The following is a 22,673-nucleotide window of genomic DNA, read 5'->3' as shown; positions in this document are numbered from 1 at the left end:
GAGAGTTACGGTAGTCTTAGTCACTGAGTCAGAGGGTGAGAGCACAGAGAAACCAGACACTCTGCGTCTCTAACGCCGAATTTCAAAAACTTAAGAATATAGGCATGATTATACTTTTCTGAAAGCTGAAAACACGCTGATTCAGAAAATACAAAAATTTTAGGTCTCGGAGCAAAATTAGCAGGGTTACTGTAATTTGAAATTTTGGGAAGTTTCGAAAATTTTCGAAATTCTGTAACTTTTTTGGGTTTCAATATTTTTCAATATGTTTTTATACATCGACAGCTTGTAAGTCAGGCTAGCTAGAAAAAATATTTTTACGATGTTAATACAAGAAAAACTACAGTAACCCAGCATAGACCTGCCAAAATTCAAAATTTCAGAATATGGGCATGATTATACTTTTCTGAAAGCTGGAAACATGCTGAATATAATTGAAAAATGTTTAAAGCCAAAAACGCTAAAATTTCAAATTTTCAGAGATTTCAGATTTTTTGAAAAAAAAATTGAATATCTGAAATTTTGAAATTTTCAGAATATAGACATGATTATACTTTTCTGAAAGCTGGAAATGAGTTGAATCTGAAAATGCAATTGGTTTTGAAATTAGAAGCAGGAATAGGAATTATTCAACAAAAAAAAGTGAAAAAAATTTTTGAAAAAAATTTTTTTTTTAATTTTTTTGTCACCTGATCATTTTCATTCAAAATCTGAGACACAATGTACTAACAATAGATTTTTTCTCATTTTTTCTATTCTCACATCTTCTTCTTCTTCTCCAACCGTCCCCCTCTCTCTACACCACCTATCCTTCCCCTTTTCCAGAGGCCAAGGCCATAACTTTCTCTCATTTTTCTCTTTTTCTCTAATTCTCCGCCGATTCCCACACTATTTCTGTTTCTTTTTGTCGGCGGCGGCGGGGCGGACGGTGTTCGATGATGTTTTGTTGTTATTGTTGGTGTGTGTAGTCATCCGCCGATCGAGAAGAAGACGTGGAGAACGTCATCATTATTTTTATTGATTTTTTTCAGAAATTTTTTATTTTTCTATGAAATCTTTTACAACTTTTTGTCTCGTCTATTTTTTCTGACAAAATCGCATTCAGCTCGTCTTGAGCTTTCAGAAAAGTATAATCATGCCTATATTCTAAAAATTTTGAATTTTGGCAGTCCTATGCCGGGTTACTGTAGTTTTTCTGGTATTAACATCGTTAATCTTTTTTCTAGCTAGCCTGACTTACAAGCTGTCAATGTATGAAAAAATTATTGAAAAATATTGAAACCCAAAAAAGTTACAGACTTTCGAAACTTTTCGAAAATTTCCAAAAATTTCAAATTACTGTAACCCTGCTAATTTCGCTCCGAGACCTAAAATTTTTATATTTCTGAATTCAGCTCGTTCCCAACTTTCAGAAAAGTATAATCATGCCTACATTCTAAAATTTTTGAAATTCGGGGTTAGAGACGCAGAGTGTCTGGTATCTCTGCACTCTCACCCTCTGACTCAGTGACTAAACCTACCGTAACTCTCCTGGATTTGCAACAATTGATGTAAGAATTATATTTTTAGAATTCAGGCAGCTGAGAGCTTTCAGAAAAGTATAATCATGATATGTTTTGAGAGATTTTTGTTTTCACCAAAATTTTTGCCATTTCTGGGCTTACTGTAACCTCAAAGCACTGTTTCTGAAATATTTATATTTTTTTGCAATAAATTCAGATGTTTAGCTCTTTAGCTCACTAAAAACCAACTCATTATCTTAAAAACTCAAAAAGTTACAGAATTTCGAAAATTTTCGAAAAATCTTACAAATTCAAATTCTCTTAAAACTCATTTGAATTTTTTCCAAATAAAACAAAAACTATATATTCAGAATCAGCTCGCTGAGAGCTTTCAGAAAAGTATAATCATGCCTAGGTTTTCTTCAAGTTGGGTCCCACCACGAAAACTACAGTACCCCAGACCTGGCTACGGTAGTTTTCGTGGTGGTACCCAATTTGCTCCGAATATGGGCATGATTATACTTTTCTGAAAGCTCTCGTCGCGATGAATCCAAATTTGGCTTTAAAAACAATTTTTGACCCGTTTTTTACTTTGAAATTTCGAATTATATTGTCAAATCACATGTTCGAAAAAAAATTTCAAAAAAATAAAATCCGGTTCCCCTCTTCTCACCACCACAACATTTATTGATATAAATGACCTTTTTTTAGTATTCTTTTTGGCGAAAAATTTTGGTATAACAAAAATAACAAAAAATTCGTCACAATTTTTTTTTCACCAAAAAAAGAAAAAAAAGAGATTCGTCGAAGCGATAACTTTCGGGTTTACCTATCTCTGACCATTTTTCCGGTTCACTTCTTTTTTCTCTTTTTCTCTAACCGTCTCTCACTTTCACACACTCTCTCTCTCTTTTCACCGTTTTCACAATTTCCTTGTTTGGCAACTTTTTTATTTTTTTCTGATGATTGAATTTGGGTACTGAACAAGTACGTACCTGTTTTCACTTTTAACCCAGAAAAGACAACTTTTTCTCAGGAAATCGAATGTAACAAGATTTTTAATCGAAAGTTCAATCAATTCTCGTTGTTTTAACACAAAAACCGGTGAGAAATGTTAGAAAATGGAAAAGTTATGGATTTTCGAAAGTTTTCGTTTCGAAAATCCAATTAAATGTTTATAACTCGATAGATTTTTTTTAATCTGAAAATTAATAACAAATTTGAATTCGGCTCGCCGAGACGCTTCAGAAAAGTATAATCATAACCAGATTCGGGGAAAGTAGGGTCCCACCACGAAAATACGGTATGCGCCTTTAAATTTTTTTTTAATTTTTCGCGGTGGGACCCTAGATATTGCATGATTATACTCATTCGAAGCGCCTTGACACACCAAATTTGAAAATTCAAGTTTTATGTGATTTGAGACATTCCTGAAAAAGTTATGATAAAAAATGTGAGATGCGAATTTTTGAAAAGTTTTGAAAATCTGTACCTTTGTAATTTTTCCACATTTTGGGATGGTTTCTGGTTTTTTTGCGGGTAGATCAGAGTGTTAGCTTTAATTTGACCTAAAACTTTAAAAAATTGAATAAAAAATAAGAAAGTTAGAGATTTTCGAAAATTTTCGTAAATCTCAAAATTTTGATTTTCCTGTAACTCGGCGAGTTTACAACCGATTCTTGAGATTTTTATATCATCAGAATCAGCTCGTCAAGAGCTTTCAGAAAAGTATAATCATGCATAGGTTTGCAAAAATTCGGGTCCCATGCGCCTTTAAGCCAGGGGGTACTGTAGTTTTCGTGGTGACACCCAATTTCAAGCAAACCTGGGCATGATTATACTTTTCTGAAAGCTGAGAATGCGCTGATTTCAGAAATTCTCTTTTTATGAAATTATGATAAAATTTCAGCATATTAAAGCTATTTTAAATTCACGATTTTTCGAAATTTTTCGAAAATCTGTAACTTTTCAAGTTTTAGAGATACGGAGTTTATTTTTAGTGCAGTTTGAAGCGGAGAGTCTGGAGTACCTGGGAAAAGTACCTGGCAATTATTTAAAATGTAATTTTCTAATTTGTGGACCCCGCCTACCTGTCCTAATGACGTCACTCCCCCCCTCATCTTACATCCCTCTCGTTTACAGCTTCTCCCATCCCATTTCGCGCCAACACCAACTTTACGTTTTCCATCATTTTCCCAGGTAGTTTTCCCCTTTTTATTCGTTTCGAATTCCCGTTTTTTGGGTGTCTAGTAGTGAAAAGTTGCAAAGTGGAGGGGGCAGTTTAATACCCCTCCTCTTCAATGTTTCTAATCCTTTCCTTCTTCTAAAATCCTCAGATTTAGATAGCTTAGATGCTAAAGTAGCACTCCGAATGTCTGTCTGTGTGTCTGTGTCCCAAGGTGTCCGGATGTCCACCGACTTTCTCCCCGCTCCCCCCACCTCTCCCCCACCCCGCCGCCGCCACCTTCTTCACCGCCTTCCACTATGTCTCCACTCGCCGCCCGGTTAGCTCAGTCGGTAGCACAGGTAAAACGGGGAAGCCGAGAAATGGGGTGATCGGCAGCCCGGGGGAGACCTGCCAGGGAACAACTGGCAGTTCAAACCCCGGGCTGCCGGCAGCCTGCCTTTGGGCTGCTGGCGGTTCAAAATTTGGGCAGCACCTACCCCCTATTATTGGTATTATACTTCGTTCCGAATACGATTTCTACCTAATTAGTCCTATATTCAGTTATCAATGTGTTTTAATGTAATATTGTAATTCCTTCATCGTTCATTTTCCCATATTTTCCGGACTTGTGATTTTTTTTCGATTTTCACTCAATCTTTTTCACATGAAAACAAGTTACGGCTGATAAACAGAGTTGATTTTAACTAATTTTCATTTGAAACGATAGCCTACCGTCTTACCTCATTTCCAACTGAAAAATATTAACTTCGCACAGTCTCCCAGTCTCCCAAAAACAACTGCAAGGAAATTTTTGATCTACTCACACAAAACGAAAACTTTGAGAAATTTGCAGGTCTAAAACTGTATTACTTTAACTTTTAGCGTAAAGCTCAAGGTCGGAAGTAAGAAAATTTCAGTTTTAGAATTATTCTGACTGCATTATCTACCTATTCAATGCAAAAAATCCTGGTTTCAGATTTTATTTCAGGTCGAAATGGCAGTTTTTCATTTTCGATTTCATTAAAATCTATCAGCGTTTTCAATTCTCAATATTATCAAACAAATGATAGCTTAAAACATGCGCCAGAAATTTTTAAACATTTTTGATGGATGGCACCAAATTTGGCTCAGTAGTTTTCGAGAAATCGATCAAATTCCGAAAATTTTGTGGTTTTTTGTTATTTTCTCGAAAACTACTGAGCCAAATTTGGTGCCATCCATCAAAAATGTTTAAAAATTTCTGGCGCATGTTTTAAGCTATCATTTGTTTGATAATATTGAGAATTGAAAACGCTGATAGATTTTAATGAAATCGAAAATGAAAAACTGCCATTTCGACCTGAAATAAAATCTGAAACCAGGATTTTTTGCATTGAATAGGTAGATAATGCAGTCAGAATAATTCTAAAACTGAAATTTTCTTACTTCCGACCTTGAGCTTTACGCTAAAAATTAAAGTAATACAGTTTTAGACCTGCAAATTTCTCAAAATTTTCGTTTTGTGTGAGTAGATCAAAAATTTCCTTGCAGTTGTTTTTGGGAGACTGGGAGACTGTGCTTCGTTTCAATAAGAACATTAGCGAAACAACCCCGTTTTCATTTTAAAGTGAGCGAAAACCGACTTCCGCCACAAGGCCCAAAAAATAAGAATTTTCAACCGATTTTCATTTCGGAGCAGTTCAAACTTACTTACTTACCTTTTTATCCACCTGAAATCATATATTAGACTGTTCCGAAATGAAAATCGAGAGGAAACTCTATTTTCATTTTCGAAAATCCGATTTTCGTTGCCAAAGTCCAAATTTTGTTTCGAAAATAGCTTCCGACAATTTTCAATAGATATATTTAACTTTTCTCTACATTTTGTAACTTGTTTTCAGTGAAAAAAGTCGAGTTTAAGCGAAATACGCTTCGAAAATGGGGAAAAATGACTGCCGGCGAATAAAATAAATGTGATGTGGATTTACGGTAAACAACACGCTCGGCCGGGATACCGGAGTGTCGTTGCGCTTTCCAGTAGAGGCTTCATGCATGGCTGTGAGTCAATTAGTAATTAAAGAACAGATTTCAAACCGAATTTTTCACAGAAAACACCAAAAAAATCAGAGAAAGAACAGATTGCTTCGAAAAAAACTTTTCTACAAGTGTCGGAAAACATAGAGTAGTTCCATTGTTCTAACACTTATCAAGATTTCAGAAGTGTAACTAGAAACGTTATGTTGATTCATGAGTCATTTAGCACTCTGGCTAAGATTTTCTAACATTGGGAATTTGGAAAAACTAAAAAGAATTGAAAGTGACAGTGTATAATTTACCGTAACACCTCTAATGAGGTGTCCACAAAGAACTATGTTCAACGCGGTATATCTTTTTCCTTAAAGGAGATATCAAAAAGTTGCCAACAGACAAAACATAGCTGAATACTTATAAAATATTTCTTCAGTTGGAAAAAATGTGATAGCTCATGAAGCAGTTGAGATATTGAGCTCCAAACTCTTCCTACTGGGAGCACCTATATTATAGGTATTACTGTATTTAATCTTGTTATCCTAATCTACATTCTATGAAAACGTTATCTTCTTATCTCTTTTCTTCACTCTATCGAAAATCTGATTACAAGAACTTGTTAAAATCACTATAGACATACACCCTGAACCACCATTCGGCCGCCACTGGCCTGCCAACAAGCAACCACTGACCAACCCGCGGTTCTTCAGCCGCCGTTCAGCCGCCAATCAGCCACTTTATCAAAATTATTAAATTTTTAGAAATAAAGACTGTCATTAGACTAGAAAGGATTCTGAGGTATCGTACATAAATTTTTTTCCACAAAAGTTGCGGTTTTCTATAGAACTCTAACAATTTTTACTTTGGACCACTTTTGGACTGTTTGCGGTCTGCCGGCCACCAGTCGGCAACCCTTCAGCTGTTCGCGGTTTTTCGGCTGCCGACCGGCCATCCTTCGCCTGTTTGCGGTTCCCAAGCCGCCGACCACCCCATTTCTCGGCATCCCCGTTTTACCTGTGAGAGCACCAGACTCTTAATCTGGTTGTCGCGGGTTCGAGCCCCGCATTGGGCTGATGCTTTTTTTCTTTTTTTCTTTTTTGATTTGACGACTTTCTTATATTCCCTGATGGACGGGAGACAGTGTCGCCTCATTGGCTCAGTGGCAGAGCGTCTGTCTAGTAAACAGAAGGTCGCTGGTTCGATTCCAGCATGAGGCACCGAAACTTTTTTTATCTTTTTTGAAAATTTAAAAACATTTTTAAATTTAATTTTTCATTTTTAAAACTGAAAAAGATTCAGATTTTTGGATATAAAGGGTAGTCCAGATTCAATTTGCACTAAAAATCAATTCCGTATCTCTAAAACTCGAAAAGTTACAGAATTTCGAAAATTTTCGAAAAATCGTGAAATTTAAAATAGCCGTAATTTGCTGAAATGTATTCCTAATTTTATAAAAAAAATGCATTTCCAAAATCAGCACGTTCCCAGCTTTCATAAAAGTATAATCATGCCCTAATTTGGTTGAAATTGGGTTCCATGCGCCTTTAAACTGGGGTACTGTAGTTTTCGTGGTAGGACCCAACTTGCATGGAATAGGGGCATGATTATACTTTTCTGAAAGCTGAAAACGCGGGGAGTTTGAAAATGTGAGTTTTACCAGAGTTGGACGAAAATTGAAAAAATTACGGCAGTTTGAAAAAAAGTCAAACATTTTAAAATTTCGAATTTTTTCGAAAATCTGTAACTCAGCGATTTCCAAACGTAGGACATTGGTTCTAGGCTCAAAATTCAGATAATTTTATGGGCTACTCAATAAAATAAAATTCCCCCAACTATTAAGTACACTACTATGCATAAATCCGCGCGTTGCCCTTATCATCCCGAGGAGATCTCTACTACTACTACTATTACTACTGACTGATAATCTCTTTCTTCTTCCGAAGGACATATCCAGAAGGAGACCATCACTACTTCCACGTCTTCTCCATATCGTCGCCTTTCATCTTTTCTCTGCGTCTCTCTCACTCTCTCACTCTCTCTCTCTGTGCGGTATACAATGTGTTTATGTCAATCCGGGCGTATTGTTCCCCTCTTCTCAATACTAATAATATAACTAGTCGGACTGGTTTCTTGAGAATGAGAAACAGAACGATTGTGTAGTTACTTGTTCCTGGAATTTTTTTGGAATTTTTGGAATTTCTAGTTTTCGGGCTGAAAATTTGAGATTTTCAGCCGGAAAACCTAATTTTTTTTTGGCTTTTTTGAGTTTTAACGGCTGAAAATGATTTAGAACAATCAGAATTGCATTTTTTGAAATCTTTGCGTCAAAACCGTTCTGATAAGTATACTTATGACTGTAATTCAAAAATTTTTGGGATTTTTCCTTTTTTTGAGACTTGACCTATCCTATGCTGCTCTAAACTTTGTGATTGTGTTTTTCACAAAAAGACCAACTCATTACCTTCATTTTCCACTCAAAACCAACTTTCTACCTCCTAAAATCACCGAGTTACAGAATTTCGAAAAAATTCGTTTTTCAAAAATTTTTCAATTATTTTTTCAAATCATCATAATTTTTTCAATTTCACTTCAATCTCAATAAAAATTATATTTTTGAACTCAGAATGTTCTCAGCTTTCAGAAAAGTATAATCATGCCAAGGTTTGCTTCGAGTTGGGTCCCACCACGATTTATGGAATTTCGGGCTACTGTAGTTTTCGTGGTGGGACCCAATTTGAAGGAAATATAGGCGTGTTTATACTTTTCTGAAAGCTGAGAACATGCTGAGTTCAGAAATTCGGTTTTCACAATGATCGGTGTGAATCTGAATAAAAAAAATTAGTTTTTGTAAAAAATTTAAGACGCACTCTCTGACTCGTTCGATCACCCGTAGGCACACGAAAAAAGTTGACCATCTCCGATTTGTCTATAATTTTGATCAAAGATAGTACCAAGTGTTCTTAGCAAATTGGGGTACTTTTTGGCCAGGTCCGTCACCTGGATACCTAGAAAAATAAAAAAATCGATATTTTTCGAAAATTTTTCCTGAAGGAGTTAGGAATGAAATCTCAACGGGAAATTAATGTAGACACTATTTTAAGCATTTTTTGTGTTCAGAACAAAATTCCAGCTCAACACCTTCATAGTGAAAATTTTGAAAATTTATGAAATTTTCGGGTTTTTTTCATGAAATCGTTTTTATCTCGGCAGGGACACGAGAAGACATTGTTTTTTATTTGATATTCGAAATCTACATAAAATTTGGTATCGGATACATGTTGTCCCTACTCGTAACTCGGGGACCAAAGAACGGTTTTTGAGGGAAGAATGAGAAAAACTTGGATTTTAATTTTCGAGGTCCTCCGGTAAATCATTTTTGATGTTTCAAAATAATGGTTTTTTGAAGTTTTTCATTCAATCATGTTATTTTTATTTAGTTCCGGTACAATTTTCGATCAAACTAACAAAAAAAATTTCGAAAAAATTGAATTTTGTGATTTCTGAAAATTTTCTCCCGAATTGAATCATTCCGACTGAAATGTTAAGGATAGCATTATAAAATCAGGAGAATATGACTGGAATATTCTTTAGGTTCATAAAAAACTTGATTCCCACTGTCTGGTCACCTGCTACTTACGTGTTCATGGTGAAATTCAGCGAAATTTTCAACTTGGGAAGTTGGTGCAACGGTACTTCGTACTTGCAACGTTATTTGACAGGGAATTGCGATGAATATGACAGGAATAGTGAGAAAACTGCAAAAATTGATAGATTCTGCAAGATTTACGAAAAAAAGTTTTAAAAAATTAGGACTCATAAATGTTCAATGGTCTGACCTTTTTATGGATATCAGGAAAAAACTATTCAAGTTTTTTTTTGAAAATCTTGCAGAATCTATCAATTTTTGCCGTTTTCTCACTATTTCTGTCATATTCACCGCAATTCCCTGTCAAATAACGTTGCAAGTACGAAGTACCGTTGCACCAACTTCCCAAGTTGAAAATTTCGCTGAATTTCACCATGAACACGTAAGTAGCAGGTGACCAGACAGTGGGAATCAAGTTTTTTATGAACCTAAAGAATATTCCAGTCATATTCTCCTGATTTTATAATGCTATCCTTAACATTTCAGTCGGAATGATTCAATTCGGGAGAAAATTTTCAGAAATCACAAAATTCAATTTTTTCGAAATTTTTTTGTTAGTTTGATCGAAAATTGTACCGGAACTAAATAAAAATAACATGATTGAATGAAAAACTTCAAAAAACCATTATTTTGAAACATCAAAAATGATTTACCGGAGGACCTCGAAAATTAAAATCCAAGTTTTTCTCATTCTTCCCTCAAAAACCGTTCTTTGGTCCCCGAGTTACGAGTAGGGACAACATGTATCCGATACCAAATTTTATGTAGATTTCGAATATCAAATAAAAAACAATGTCTTCTCGTGTCCCTGCCGAGATAAAACCGATTTCATGAAAAAAACCCGAAAATTTCATAAATTTTCAAAATTTTCACTATGAAGGTGTTGAGCTGGAATTTTGTTCTGAACACAAAAAATGCTTAAAATAGTGTCTAAATTAATTTCCCGTTGAGATTTTATTCCTAACTCCTTCAGGAAAAATTTTCGAAAAATATCGATTTTTTGATTTTTCTAGGTATCCAGGTGACGGACCTAGCCAAAAAGTACCCCAATTTGCTAAGAACACTTGGTACTACCTTTGATCAAAAGGATTGACAAATCGGAGATGGTCAACTTTTTTCGGGTGAACATGGTCTGTTGATCGATGCTCGAACGAGTCAGAGAGTGCGTCTTAATTTTCAAAAAAAAATGTTTTGTCTAAAAACTTAATTTTTCACTATTTCCTATCAATTTTTTTGTTTTGACTTATTTTTTTGCTTATTCTCTTATTGATTGTCACCATCCTTCATGTTTTCTACGTTTTCCTAACTAAACTAGTTATATCCAAAAAAAGAGAGAGAACAACACTTCACTTATTACTTTTTATTCGGGCAACACCTGTTTCTGATTCGTTTTCTATTTTAAATGATGACATGCAATTACTCACTGTAATATTATGTGTTAATTGGTCAGGTTTCTTCAATTGTCAATTAAAAAAAAAATTCAATTAAAAAAATAGTTTTTTGGTCATAACTTTTCCCATTTTTCTCCAATCTTTTTGATAATAAAATATTCGTAATCAGCGTAAAAAGACGCTTCAAACGAAAATAATCATGCGCCTATTCGATTCAAGTTGGGTCCCGCCACGAAAACTACAGTACCCCCAGAATAGGTACTGTAGTTTTCGTGGCGGGACCCAAATAGCTCAGAAATTAGTCTTGTGTATACTCGTTTGAAGCGTCTAGTCACGCTGAATCCAAAAAATTAGGTTTCGTGAGTTATGAGGGAAATCTGAAAAAGTTATGATGGTTTTTGTGAGATCTGGAAATTTCAGATTTTGAATTTTTGCTAGTTACTCAATTTTTTATCATTTTCGATGGATTGTTTTTGCGTTTATAGCATTTTCCCACGATTAACATTTTCTCAATTCTGATTTCTTACTTTTCCGTCAATTACACCTCTTAATTATCCCTCTTAATTACCTTCTTTAATTACCCCAATTAATTTTCCAGATGCCATTGCCACTGTGCAGATGCCGAGTACTGTACATCGGCAGTGCAGTGCCGACCATCACGAAAGATGGTTTACAAGGAATTCAGCAGCCATTGAAAGAGCGATACCCCATTCACGAGTCACCGGACACACGTGGCATTGATTCTTGGTGAGAAAATTGTTGAGACTGATTTTTTTGAAATTTGAATGTCCCAGTTGTGTTCAGCTCGTTGAGAGCTTTCAGAAAAGTATAATCATGCCTAGGTTTGGTTAAAATTGGGTCCCACCACGAAAAGTACAGTACCCCTGGTTTAAAGGCGCATGGAATTCGAATCGCTCCAAACCATGGCATGATTATACTTTTCTGAAAGCTCGTGACTAGCTGATTCTGAAAATGCACAAAAAATCGGTTGAAAATCCATCAAGTTACAGCAGTATTAAAATTTCGAAAATTTCGAAAATTTTCGAAAATCTGTAACTCTTTTATTTCTCACTCAATTTTTATGATTTCAAACTTGAATTGCAGATCAAAACGTATTCTAACTCTAAAAATTATATTAGCACCAAAAATTCGAATCCGTCTCGTTTTAGCAGTCTTAGAAGCGCATTTCAGGTCTAAGTTTTCCTAAAGTAGACCATAACAGAATTTGTTTCAGCACCATTAGATTCAGCTTGTTGAGAGCTTTCAGAAAAGTATAATCATGCCTATATTTGGTTGATATTGGGTCTCACCACGAAAACTACAGTAGTCTCAGTCTGGGTTACTGTATTTTTTTTTTTTTTTTTTCGTGGTGGGACCCAACTTGCCTTAAACCTAGGCATGATTATACTTTTCTGAAAGCTCGTAATTAGCTGATTCTAAAAATCTGAAAATCTTAAGAATTGGTTGTAAACTCGCCGAGTTACAGAAATATCAAACTTTCAAAACTTTCGAAAATTTTCGAAAATCTCTAACTTTTTGATTTTCCATCCATTTTTCTAGATTTCTGGCTTAAATTAAAGCTAATGTTCAGATCTAGCCTTAAAAAATATTTTTATCTTAATTTCAGGCTATCCGTCTGGTCAAACGGTGTCCTTCTCGAGTACATCGAGGGAGAGAAGAAAACGGAGACCGTCTTCTTCCCAATCATCACTCTTCACTACTGTGCTGCCGTTCGTTACGTCAACGTAGAAGGGTTCAAAGTGGGCGGTGGCGGTGAGCAATTCATGCCATTGGACAGTCCGTTCGCCAATATTCCCAATTCTCCGCATCCGCCAATATTCGCGGCGATTTTTAGACGGACTACCGGGGTGAAAGTTCTGGAATGTCACGGATTCATTTGTACTAATGTGAAGGCGGCGAACGCGTTGGTCAGGTGTATGGTACACGCCTATACAGAGACTATGCAGTTGAAGATGGACGAGAGAATTCCAGGTGGGCAGCGATTTTTTGATTTTGAGAAAATAAGCATGTCAGAATTGTGTTCAGCTAGTCACGAGCTTCCAGAAAAGTATAATCATGCGTAAGTTTGCTTCAAGTTGGGTCCCACCACGAAAACTACAGTACGCCCGGTGTCTTTTCGTGGCGAGACCCAACTTGCATCAAACCTTGTCTTGATTATACTTTTCTAAAAGCTCATGACTAGCTGATTCTGAAAATGTGCAAATTTCAAGAATCGGTTGAAGATATTTTGATTTTGGCCTGTCTCTGCCGGGTTACTGTAGTTTTTTTGGTGACAGTAAAGCTAAATATATATTTCCTAGCTAGCCTGACTAACAAGCTATCGATGTACAAAAAAATTATCGGAAAATTTTGAAAACCAAAAAAGTTACGGATTTTCGAAATTTTTCGAAATTTTCCGAATTTTCGAATGATCGTAACCCAGTCACTTTTCGCTCCGAGACCTAAATTTTTTGTATTTTCCGGTTCAGCTCGTTGAGAGCTTTCAGAAAAGTATAATCATGCCGTGGTTTGTTCCAAATCGGGTCCCACCACGAAAACTACAGTAACCCTTGAGTGGAGAACTGTAGCTTTCGTGGTGGGACCCTAATTTCACCGAATATAGGCATGATTATATTTTTCTGAAAGCTGAGAACGAGCTGAGTACAATTATTCTGGTTTAAATTTCTGAAACTAAATTTCCAGGAAAATTTTGGGGAAAAAAATGTCAAAAAAAAGTATTTTTCTAAAATTTTCATTTTTATCCAAAAATCAATTTCTTGTTGTGTTTTATATCAAAATGTCATAAATTTTGAGGTCGTTCTTCTGAAATTTTCAAATTCTCAACAAAACCTAATTCCAGGCCTAAAAGCGATCAAAGAAGGTGAGGGATCGACGGGCGAGCGGTCTCCCAACTCTCCGTCCAGTGAAATCGAGGAGAATTCATTCGAAGAAGACGTTCTTCCAGTCGAGGAGAAAAATATGAAGAATTGGCAAGAAAGACGTCAACAAGACGGAGAGTATGATAGCGTATCGATTAGTAGCAGTCTCGTGAATCACAATAAGAATAATACTAATAAGAAGGCCGCTAGTGAGACAGGTGAGAGGATTTTCAGGATATTTTATTACTGTAGACCTAGATTAGTTGATTTGGAGCATTTTGAGCCAAAAACCATTCGGAAATGTCAAAAATTGAGAAAGTTACAGATTTTCGAAACATTTCGAAAATCCAAAATTTCACATTTTTATCATAACTCACTGAGAATTAATCCGATTTCCTGGGAATTTATATTTCTGAATTCAGCAAGACGAGAGCTTTCAAAAAAGTATAATCATGACTATATTCTGAAAATTCTGAAATTTTGACATTTTTGATCCTAGACGCTGAAATTTTCTGAAAATCCATCTGAAAATACATCTGAAAACATCAGATTTTTTATATTTTCCGAGTAGCCCTGATGGAGGTGCACAATTTGCACAAAAAATCAAGTCTGAAACTAAAAAATTGAAAAAGTTACAGATTTTTGAAATTTTTCGAAAATCTTGAAATCTTGAATCTTATTGTAACTCTGTCTGTTTTAACCCAAATCAGCTGAAACATTATTTTTCGTGTTCAGCTTGTCGAGACGCTTTAAAAAAGTATAATCATGCCTAGGTTTAGTGCAAGTTGGGTCTCACCACGAAAATCACCGGGTTACTGTAGTTTTCGTGGTGGGACCCAATTTCAGCCAAACATAGGCGTGATTATACTTTTCTGAAAGCTCTCAGCAAGCTGAGTTTAAATATGCAAGTTTTTCAGAATTTGAGTCAAAACTGGTGAAGTTACAGCAATTTCAAAATTTTCATATTTTCGAAATTTTCCGAAAATTTTCGAAAATCCCCAACTTTTTCATTTTTTGACTGTTTGACCTGGTTTTATATTTGAAATGTGATAAATTTAGTGTACATCTGGATAAAATATAGAAAATAAAAATTTTGCTTTTTTCTCTGAAAATCCCAAAAAAAAGCTGAATTTTTTTCAAAAAATTCAAATTTTTCCAAACCTAGCCATGATTATACTCATTTGAAAGCTCTCGTTTTCCTGATTTCAAAATTGTTAAAAATATCGATTTCGGCCGAAAATGGACAAAGTTACATCGATTTGAAATTTTCGAAATTTTCGGTTTTTTCGAAATTTTTCGAAAATCTGTAACTTTTGAAATTTCCAACCAAATTTCAAGATTTTTAGCTTAAAATGAAGCTCTAAATGTGATCTAGTTGGGAAAATCAAAAAATGTTCACTTTGCTCCTAATTTTGTCTCAAATTCCACACAAATTCCAGGCGGAATCCGCGGTGCACTCGTTCCATTCGAAGAACCAATGCGTCGTGCCGGCTCGGACAACGATCTCTCCTACCGCGGTCCCCCACCACATCCATTCCATCCAATGCACCATCCGTACCCCATGATGGCTCCGCCCCCATTCGCCTTCTTCCCACCACCACCCCATCATCGTGGCGGCGCACCTCCACATCCTCATTTTGGCGGTCCACCACCACCGCACTGGGCTCGCGGAGCACCACCACCACACCATTTCATGGCTCCGCCCCCTCACCCACACTACGGTATGCCACGTGGTGGATTCATGGCTCCGCCCCCTCCGCATCCGATGATGTTCCGCGGTGGATTCCCGCCATTCTTCCCACCGCCACCACCACATTTTATGCGGCCGAGTAGTCCGCCGGCGGGCGACGGACCGATCATCACCGGACCCGAGTCGGTATACGGTACTATGCGCCGTGGCGCGTATGAGGAGCCACCGTATGTCGGGGCGACCGGTGGATTCCCCGAGGCGAGCTATCAGCCGGCGAATTACGGTGGCGATGGGTATGAGACGTATTACGATACATTCAAAAAGCGTGGGACACTCAAGAAAGGCGGGGAGTCCGCGTCGATGGCGTCCACGAGAGCCGATAGTCAGTGGGATCAGTATGAGGCGGGGATTTACCGGAAACCACATATCAATGAAAAGGCGTTTTCGGGGACGTTGAGGTGAGTTCTTATTAGCATAGCGAGATTCAGCGCGTCGAGACGGTTCAGAAAAGTATAATCATGCCATGGTTTGATGCAAGTTGGTTCTCACCACGAAAACTACAGTACTCCACTCCAGGAGTACTGTAGTTTTCGTGTCGAGACTCAACTTGAAGCAAACCTAGGCATCATTATATTTTTCTGAAAGCACTCGACTAGCTGATTTTGAAAATATTAAAATCTTAAGAATCGATTGGAAATCCATCAAGTTACAGCAATATCAAATTTTCGAAAAGTCTAAGTTAGCCTAAAGTAGACCATAACAGAATTGATTTTTGCACCATTAGATTCAGCTTGTTGAGAGCTTTCAGAAAAGTATAATCATGTCTAGGTTTGATTCAAGTTGGGTCCCACCACGAAAACTACAGTAGTCTCACTCTGGGTTATTGTAGTTTTCGTGGTGAGACCCAACTTGAATCAAACCTAGACATGATTATACTTTTCTGAAAGCTCTTGACTTGCTGATTCTGAAAAACTTAATATTTAAAGCATCGGTTGAAAACTTGCCGAGTTACAGCAAATATCAGCAAATTGAGATTTTCGAAAATTTTCTGAAAATTCCATATTTTATTTTTTCCAACTATTTTATTTTTTCCAACCCAGAGAAATCTGCACATTTTGCACTAAAAATCCAGTCTAAAACATGAAAATTGAAAAAGTTACAGATTTTCGAAATTTTGCGAAAATCTCTAAATTTTCAAAATTTTGCGAAAATCTCTAAATTTTCAAACTACCGTAACCTAATCAATTTTGAGTAAAAATCCATAAAGCTTATATTTTTGAATTCAGGGCGTTTTCAGCTTTCAGAAAAGTATAATCATGACTAGGTTTGCTTCAAGTTGGGTCCCACCACGAAAACTACAGTAACCCGAAATTCGGACTTTCGTGGTGGGACCCAACTGGAAGCAAACCTAGTCATGCTTATATTCATTCAAAGCGTCTCAACGAGCTGAATTCTAATTTTATAATGAAAATTTTGAAAAACTGAATCTCACGGAGAAAAATCTGAAAAACTAGATTTAAACCAGATTATTCAAATTTTTTTCTTTTCCAGATCAATGGCCGCCAAAGAAACCAGCAACGCGACACTAAACCGATCAGAACACGCTGAAGTCGGCTCCCAAACCGTTGAAACAGAGGTTTGTCCGGTGGAGCGCGCTTGCAACACACCGCTAAATTTGAATTTTCCTTCCAGATAACTCGTCCAGACTCCCCACCAGTTGATTATGAAGCATTTGAGAAGCTGAAATTGAAGGAGAGTCAGAATCGACGTGCCGCTCAGACTACAAATTGATTTTTGAAAAAAAAATTTTTGGCCTAAAAACTTTTTGTGGCCTAATTTTACTTTTTTTTTCCCACCCATGTATTCTTTCCAACATTATAATATTGTTCCTAGCTGCTAAACCACGCCTACTGGTCCAGAAAACATATTTATATCTACAAAAATATTTTTTATTTTTCCTCTTTTTTCCCTATTATTGTGCCTTTTCGTGAGTATTTCATTTTGACATATAATAATTTGCATTCCAGATTTTTCTCTATATTTTTCTGAATATAATAAATATATTTTTCTTGTTTTAATCGCGGTTTAAATCGTCGAAAACTATGAAAAAAGCGAAGAAATCCGATAAAAAACCAGAAATCCGACCGTAATCTTAAAGGCGCACGCTGCAATCTTTTCGAGTGGGTCTCGACGCGAACACAGTTTTTTGTTGTTTTTTTCGGCGCGAAGCATTGAAATTTGAATTTTTTAAACCAATTTTTCGTGAATTTTTCGATTTTTTCAGTGAAATTCGCTGAAAAAAACTGAAAAATGGCGAAAATCGGCGATTTCTCGTTTTGTGGCAATCTACCGACGTACAAACCGACTCGCCACTGGGGTGGAATCGTCTCTAACTCGGTATTTTATCGATTTTTCACTAAAAAAATTAATTTTTTTTCATTTTCAGCAACTCTACATATTCTTCACACTTCTCACTGTTCCCCAGATTGTTTTATCGATTTTTCTCTGTTTTTCCGATGGAAATCAAGAGAATTTTCAAAAAGCCATCGGTGCGGCTCCAGAAGTCGCGCACGCCGTCGTCGGTGGCGTCGTTCTGATTTGGGTGGTGACGATTGTGTTTAGTTTGATCGGATATTGTGAAAAAATTCCCTATTTGCACTTTCCGTTGGCTTTTATTGAGGTAAAAAGTGAAAAAATTGAAAAAAAAAAATTTTCGAAAAAATTTTTTTTACTCAAAAAAAAAGTGCTTTTTTGGAGTTTTTAAGTGAAAACAGTCGATTTTTGATTCAAAAAAATGGAAAAATGCTGAAAATTGACCATTTTCACTTAAAAACACCCAAATTTTTTTTTTCGAAAATTAATTTTTTTTTGAAAAATAAAAAATTTTCACCGATTTTGAATTGAAAATGACGATTTTTTATTCAAAAAAATGCTTGAAATCTGAATATGAAACCGGAAATATGAAAAAACAGTTCTCGTTGATAGAAAAATGACGAAAAATCGTGATTTTTATCGATTTTTTGGAATTTTTTTGAGTCAAAAATCAGTTTTTTTGAAATTTTTCATTGATAGAAAGCAGTTTAAGACTGAAAATGACAATTTTCAGCATTTTTTGAGCTCAAAATTGTCATTTTCAGATCAAAATGTGTGAAAAACTTTTATTTTTCAAAAAAAAAAGAATTTTGAAAAGTGATTTTTGGTGTTTTTTAAGAGAACTTTTGATTTTCAGCATTTTTCCGGTCAAAAATCATCAATTTCGACTAAAAAAAACGACGGAAAATCGTGATTTCCAGCGTTTTTTGGTCTAAAAATTATCTAATTTGACTTCCATCGAGTTTCTAGAGAATTCTATTGAAAAATGTGAGTTTTGGCTCATTTTTGAGCATTTTTTGAGCATTTTTTGGCATTTTTCAGTTCGGAAATGCGGAAAATCGATGAATTTCCGTCTGAATACTCATTTTTCAGTAGAAAGATAAATTTTCGACTTGAAAATCTTATTTTTCATTCAAAAAATCAGGTTTTTGGCTTGAAAATCTTAATTTCAGCCAAAGCTCCCGATTTTTGGTGTAAAAAAAACCCAGTATTTAAAGATTTTCAGAAGTAAAGGCACGTTTTGGCTTGAAAATCACACATTTTCAGCAATTTTCACCAAGAAAATCTGATTTTCAGCCAAAGTTTTGTAGCTGAAAAAAAAAAAAAAAAAATTAAAATTTTCAATAAAAAACTAATTTTTGACCTAAAAATTCGCCAAAAAATCGATAAAAACCCCGATTTTTGTCAGTTTCAGATTCCATTCTTCCTCATCTCAATCGGTGGGACCGCCGTTTTCTGCTGGAAAATCTCTCTGAAAGAAGTGGGCGGAGTCGACGAGCGTCTCTCTCAACTGTACATTGCGATTGTCTGTTTCCTTTTGGCTCTTTTCCACGTGTACTACACGTGGATTTTGTTCTTTTTGTGGAAAGACGGGCGGAACAAACGACGAATCGATGAGTTCATTGCGAGACAACGAATGATTGATGACGTTTGCGAGGAGATGTTATGGGAGGAGGAGGAAGCAGCCGAAGAGCAAGAAGCACACAGATACGCAGAGCTTAAGTACGGTTTTTAGGGTGAAAATCGCATTTTAGAGAGGAAATTGATGGAAAATCACGTTTTTATTACGAATTTTGAATTCAGCTCGTTGAGACGCTTCAGAAAAGTATAATCATGGCTGGGTTTGCTCCAAGTTGGGTCCCGCCACGAAAACTACAGTAATCCACTCCAGGGGTACTGTAGTTTTCGTGTCGAGACCCAACTTGCACTAAACCTAGGCATGATTATACTCATTCGAAGCGTCTCAACGAGCTGAATTCAATTTTCATAATGAAAATATTTAAAATCTCGATTTTCGAGTTTTTTCGAAGTTTTTTAAAGACAAAACCACGATTTTCCGAGATATCGAAAAAATCGTGGAGAGACAGGTTTCAGTTGTTTTTAGACTGAAAATGCGAGATTTCCACGATTTTCAGCTCAGAAATAGAGATTTTTGAGTCTTTTACAAGCGAAAACGCGAGTTTTCGGTGTTTTTTCACGGTGAAAAGGCTGTTTTCAAGGTCTCGAGGCACTGATTCTAATTAACGGGGATTTTGACGGAGTTCAGCTGATTTTTGAGAGAAAATGTGAGAGTTTCGAAGTTTTTGGCGGAAAAAATCCAGGTTTTGAAGCTTTTTACCCTAGAAAACTGGATTTCTCCAGCCAAAAACTTCGAAATTCTCACATTTTCGGTCAAAAACCAGCTTAATACCGTCAAAATTTCAGTTAATCCGAATAGGAAGTTTCGAGACCCTGAAATTACCCTTTTCGCCATAAAATGCGCCGAAAACTCGCGTTTTCGCTGATAAAAGACCCAAAAATCTCAATTTCTGAACTGAAAATCTTGGAAATCTCACTTTTCCAGTCTAAAAACAGCTGAAACCTCGGAAAATCGTGGTTTTGTCATTAATAAACTTTGGAAAAACGGGATTTTTTTGTGAAAACCTCGAAAAGCAATATTTTTACAGATTTTCATTGAGAAAATTGAATTCAGCTCGTCGAGAGGGTTCAGAAAAGTATAATCATGCCTAGGTTTACTTCAAGTTGGGTCTCACCACGAAAACTACAGTAATCCACTCCAGGGGTACTGTAGTTTTCGTGTCGAGACCCAACTTGAAGCAAACCCACTCATGATTATACTCTTCTGAACCGTCTCGACGAGCTGAATCTAGCTATGATGACTAGAACCTCGAAAAATCAGGATTTTTATCGATTTTCCCCATTTTTCAGTACCTCCCGCCTCCACAACACCTCAGCCCTCCACGGAATCTACGAAGCCGATGAGTGCTCTCTGTATTCTCAGAATTCCGAGTATTCTGTATCGTTGTCGTCGTCGGAACTCCGAATGATGGCTATCTACAATGAGAGTATGCAGACGCAGAGGAGATATGTCTCATTCTATGATCCCGTTTATTTGTAGACGGGAAATTTTGAAAAAAATCGATAACTTTTCTATAAAAATCACTCAAAAACTCACAAAAAAATCCCAAAAAACGCGAATTTTTAGCTCGAAATGGTCAAAAGTGGTGGTGGCCGAACTTTTGGGTTTCTAGGCCACCCGTAAAAAGTTCGGCCACGACCACGTTTTGACCATTTTTTGGACTGAAAATTCGAGTTTTTTGGGAATTTTTTTGTGGTTTTTGAGAGATTTTCATAGTAATATCGATATTTTTCATGTTTTTTCCCCAAAAAATCTGTTTTTTTTACCAAATTTTCCCCGAAAATCGATAATTTTTCTGTAATTTTGACCCCAAAAATCCTTTTTTTTTCTGTTTTTTTCTTAAAAATCTCCATTTTCTACTGATTTTTACTGTTTTTTGCCCCAAAAATCCCGTTTTTAATCAATTTTCGCCCCCAAAATCTCATTAGTTTTCGGGTTTTGCCACTGTGAAAATTATCTGTGTGGATTTCGCTGTTTTCTGTTGAATATTGCCCCTCTTTTCACCCATTTTGTCTGTTAATAACCACTCTGCGTCGATACTTATTATATATTTAATTGAATGAACCTTTTTTGAGTGTTTTTGGGGAGTTTTTGACCCAAAAAATGAAAAAATTGGGGATTTTTGACCCGAAAATGAAGTTTTTGGAGTCAAAAAAGTTGAATAATTCAAATTTTTGAGTTTTTGGAGGTTTGAGACCGAATTTCGTTGAAAATCATTGAAATATTGGATTTTACGATGTTTTTTGGCTGAAAATGCTGAAAAATATGATGAAAATCTCGCATTTTCAACTAAAAACGATTATTTACTGCATTTGAGGTGGTTTTCAATGTTATTGCAGTATAATTTTTGCTAAAAATCAACAAAAATCAGCTAAAAACTGCAATTTTCCACCGAAAATCGATATTTCTTCGAAAAAAATAATTTCTCGCAGATTTTTCACTGAAAAAGTGTCAAAAACCTCTCAAATATGACGAAAATTCAACTTTAGAACACTTTTCTCCATCGGAAACTGTTAAAAACCGGAAATTTTGGTCGAAAATCGGAAAAATTAATTTTTTTTCTCCCAAAAATCCGTTTCTCTAAAAAAATTGGTTAATCTCACATTTTCAGCAAAAAGAAGCTAAAATTCGTGATTTTTCTCTTGAAAATTCAGGAAATTCATGAAAAAAACGTCCGAAAACCGGTTTTTGACCAGAAAAGTCAGTTTTTGGAGCCAAAAATTAAAAAATAATTGAAAAGTTCAAATTTTTGAGTGTTTAGACCGAATTTTTATGAATTTTCGGCATTTTTTAAAGAAAAATAACGATTTTCAGCTTATTTCTGCTGAAAACCGACGATTTTCAGCTTATTTCTGCTGAAAACCGACGATTTTCGAATTTTTCGGAAAAAAAAAAATCAATTTTGGCGCAAAAAATGAATTTTTTTCGATTTTCAATTGAAATTTCCGGTTTTTAAAAGTTTCTGATTGAGAAAAATGCTTTAATTTAAACGGTTTTCGACACTTTTTCAGTGAAAACTATGCAATTATTTATTTTTTCGTAAAAATATAGATTTTTCGTGGAAAATTGCAGTTTTCATAGGTTTTTTGCAGATTTTTGTTGATTTTTAGCAATAAATCAGTGAAAAATGACCAAAATAACATTGAAAAACACTTCAAACGCTGTAAATAATTTTTTTCTTGTTGAAAAAAGTTTTTTTTTTCCGATTTTCACGATTTTCACCCAATTTTCTCTATATTTTTCAGCATTTTCAGTCAAAAAAACATCGTAAAACACTATTTTTCAATAATTTTTCACAAAAAACTCACTTTCTAACTCAAAAACCGATTTTAAGCCTCCAAAACCCACTTTTTCCTTCCAAAAATAATCCCCAACAAAA

At 35.6% G+C, this 22,673-nt stretch overlaps 2 protein-coding genes across 2 annotated transcripts; both read left to right on the top strand.

Annotated features, from left to right (window-relative positions):
- Nucleotides 1–11,311: 11,311 nt before the first annotated feature.
- GCK72_011295 (uncharacterized protein) lies at nt 11,312–17,073 on the top strand (the record flags this gene model as incomplete). The annotated part of the gene is made up of 6 exons (XM_003094144.2): nt 11,312–11,460; nt 12,341–12,705; nt 13,574–13,810; nt 15,032–15,740; nt 16,834–16,918; nt 16,975–17,073. 6 exons carry the CDS (start codon nt 11,312–11,314, stop codon nt 17,071–17,073), a joined length of 1,644 nt encoding a protein of 547 aa, XP_003094192.2.
- Nucleotides 17,074–17,592: 519 nt separating this feature from the next.
- GCK72_011294 (uncharacterized protein) lies at nt 17,593–20,773 on the top strand (the record flags this gene model as incomplete). Its single annotated transcript, XM_003094179.2, has 4 exons — nt 17,593–17,679; nt 17,729–17,962; nt 19,070–19,377; nt 20,584–20,773. 4 exons carry the CDS (start codon nt 17,593–17,595, stop codon nt 20,771–20,773), a joined length of 819 nt encoding a protein of 272 aa, XP_003094227.2.
- Between the last annotated feature and the right edge of the window lie 1,900 nt (nt 20,774–22,673).

This window comes from Caenorhabditis remanei, chromosome III, assembly GCF_010183535.1.
Source record: "Caenorhabditis remanei strain PX506 chromosome III, whole genome shotgun sequence".
In the NCBI taxonomy this organism is placed as follows: domain Eukaryota; kingdom Metazoa; phylum Nematoda; class Chromadorea; order Rhabditida; family Rhabditidae; genus Caenorhabditis; species Caenorhabditis remanei.
The sequence above is the reverse complement of the archived record's forward strand: the minus strand, read 5'-3'. Positions and strand labels throughout refer to the sequence as shown.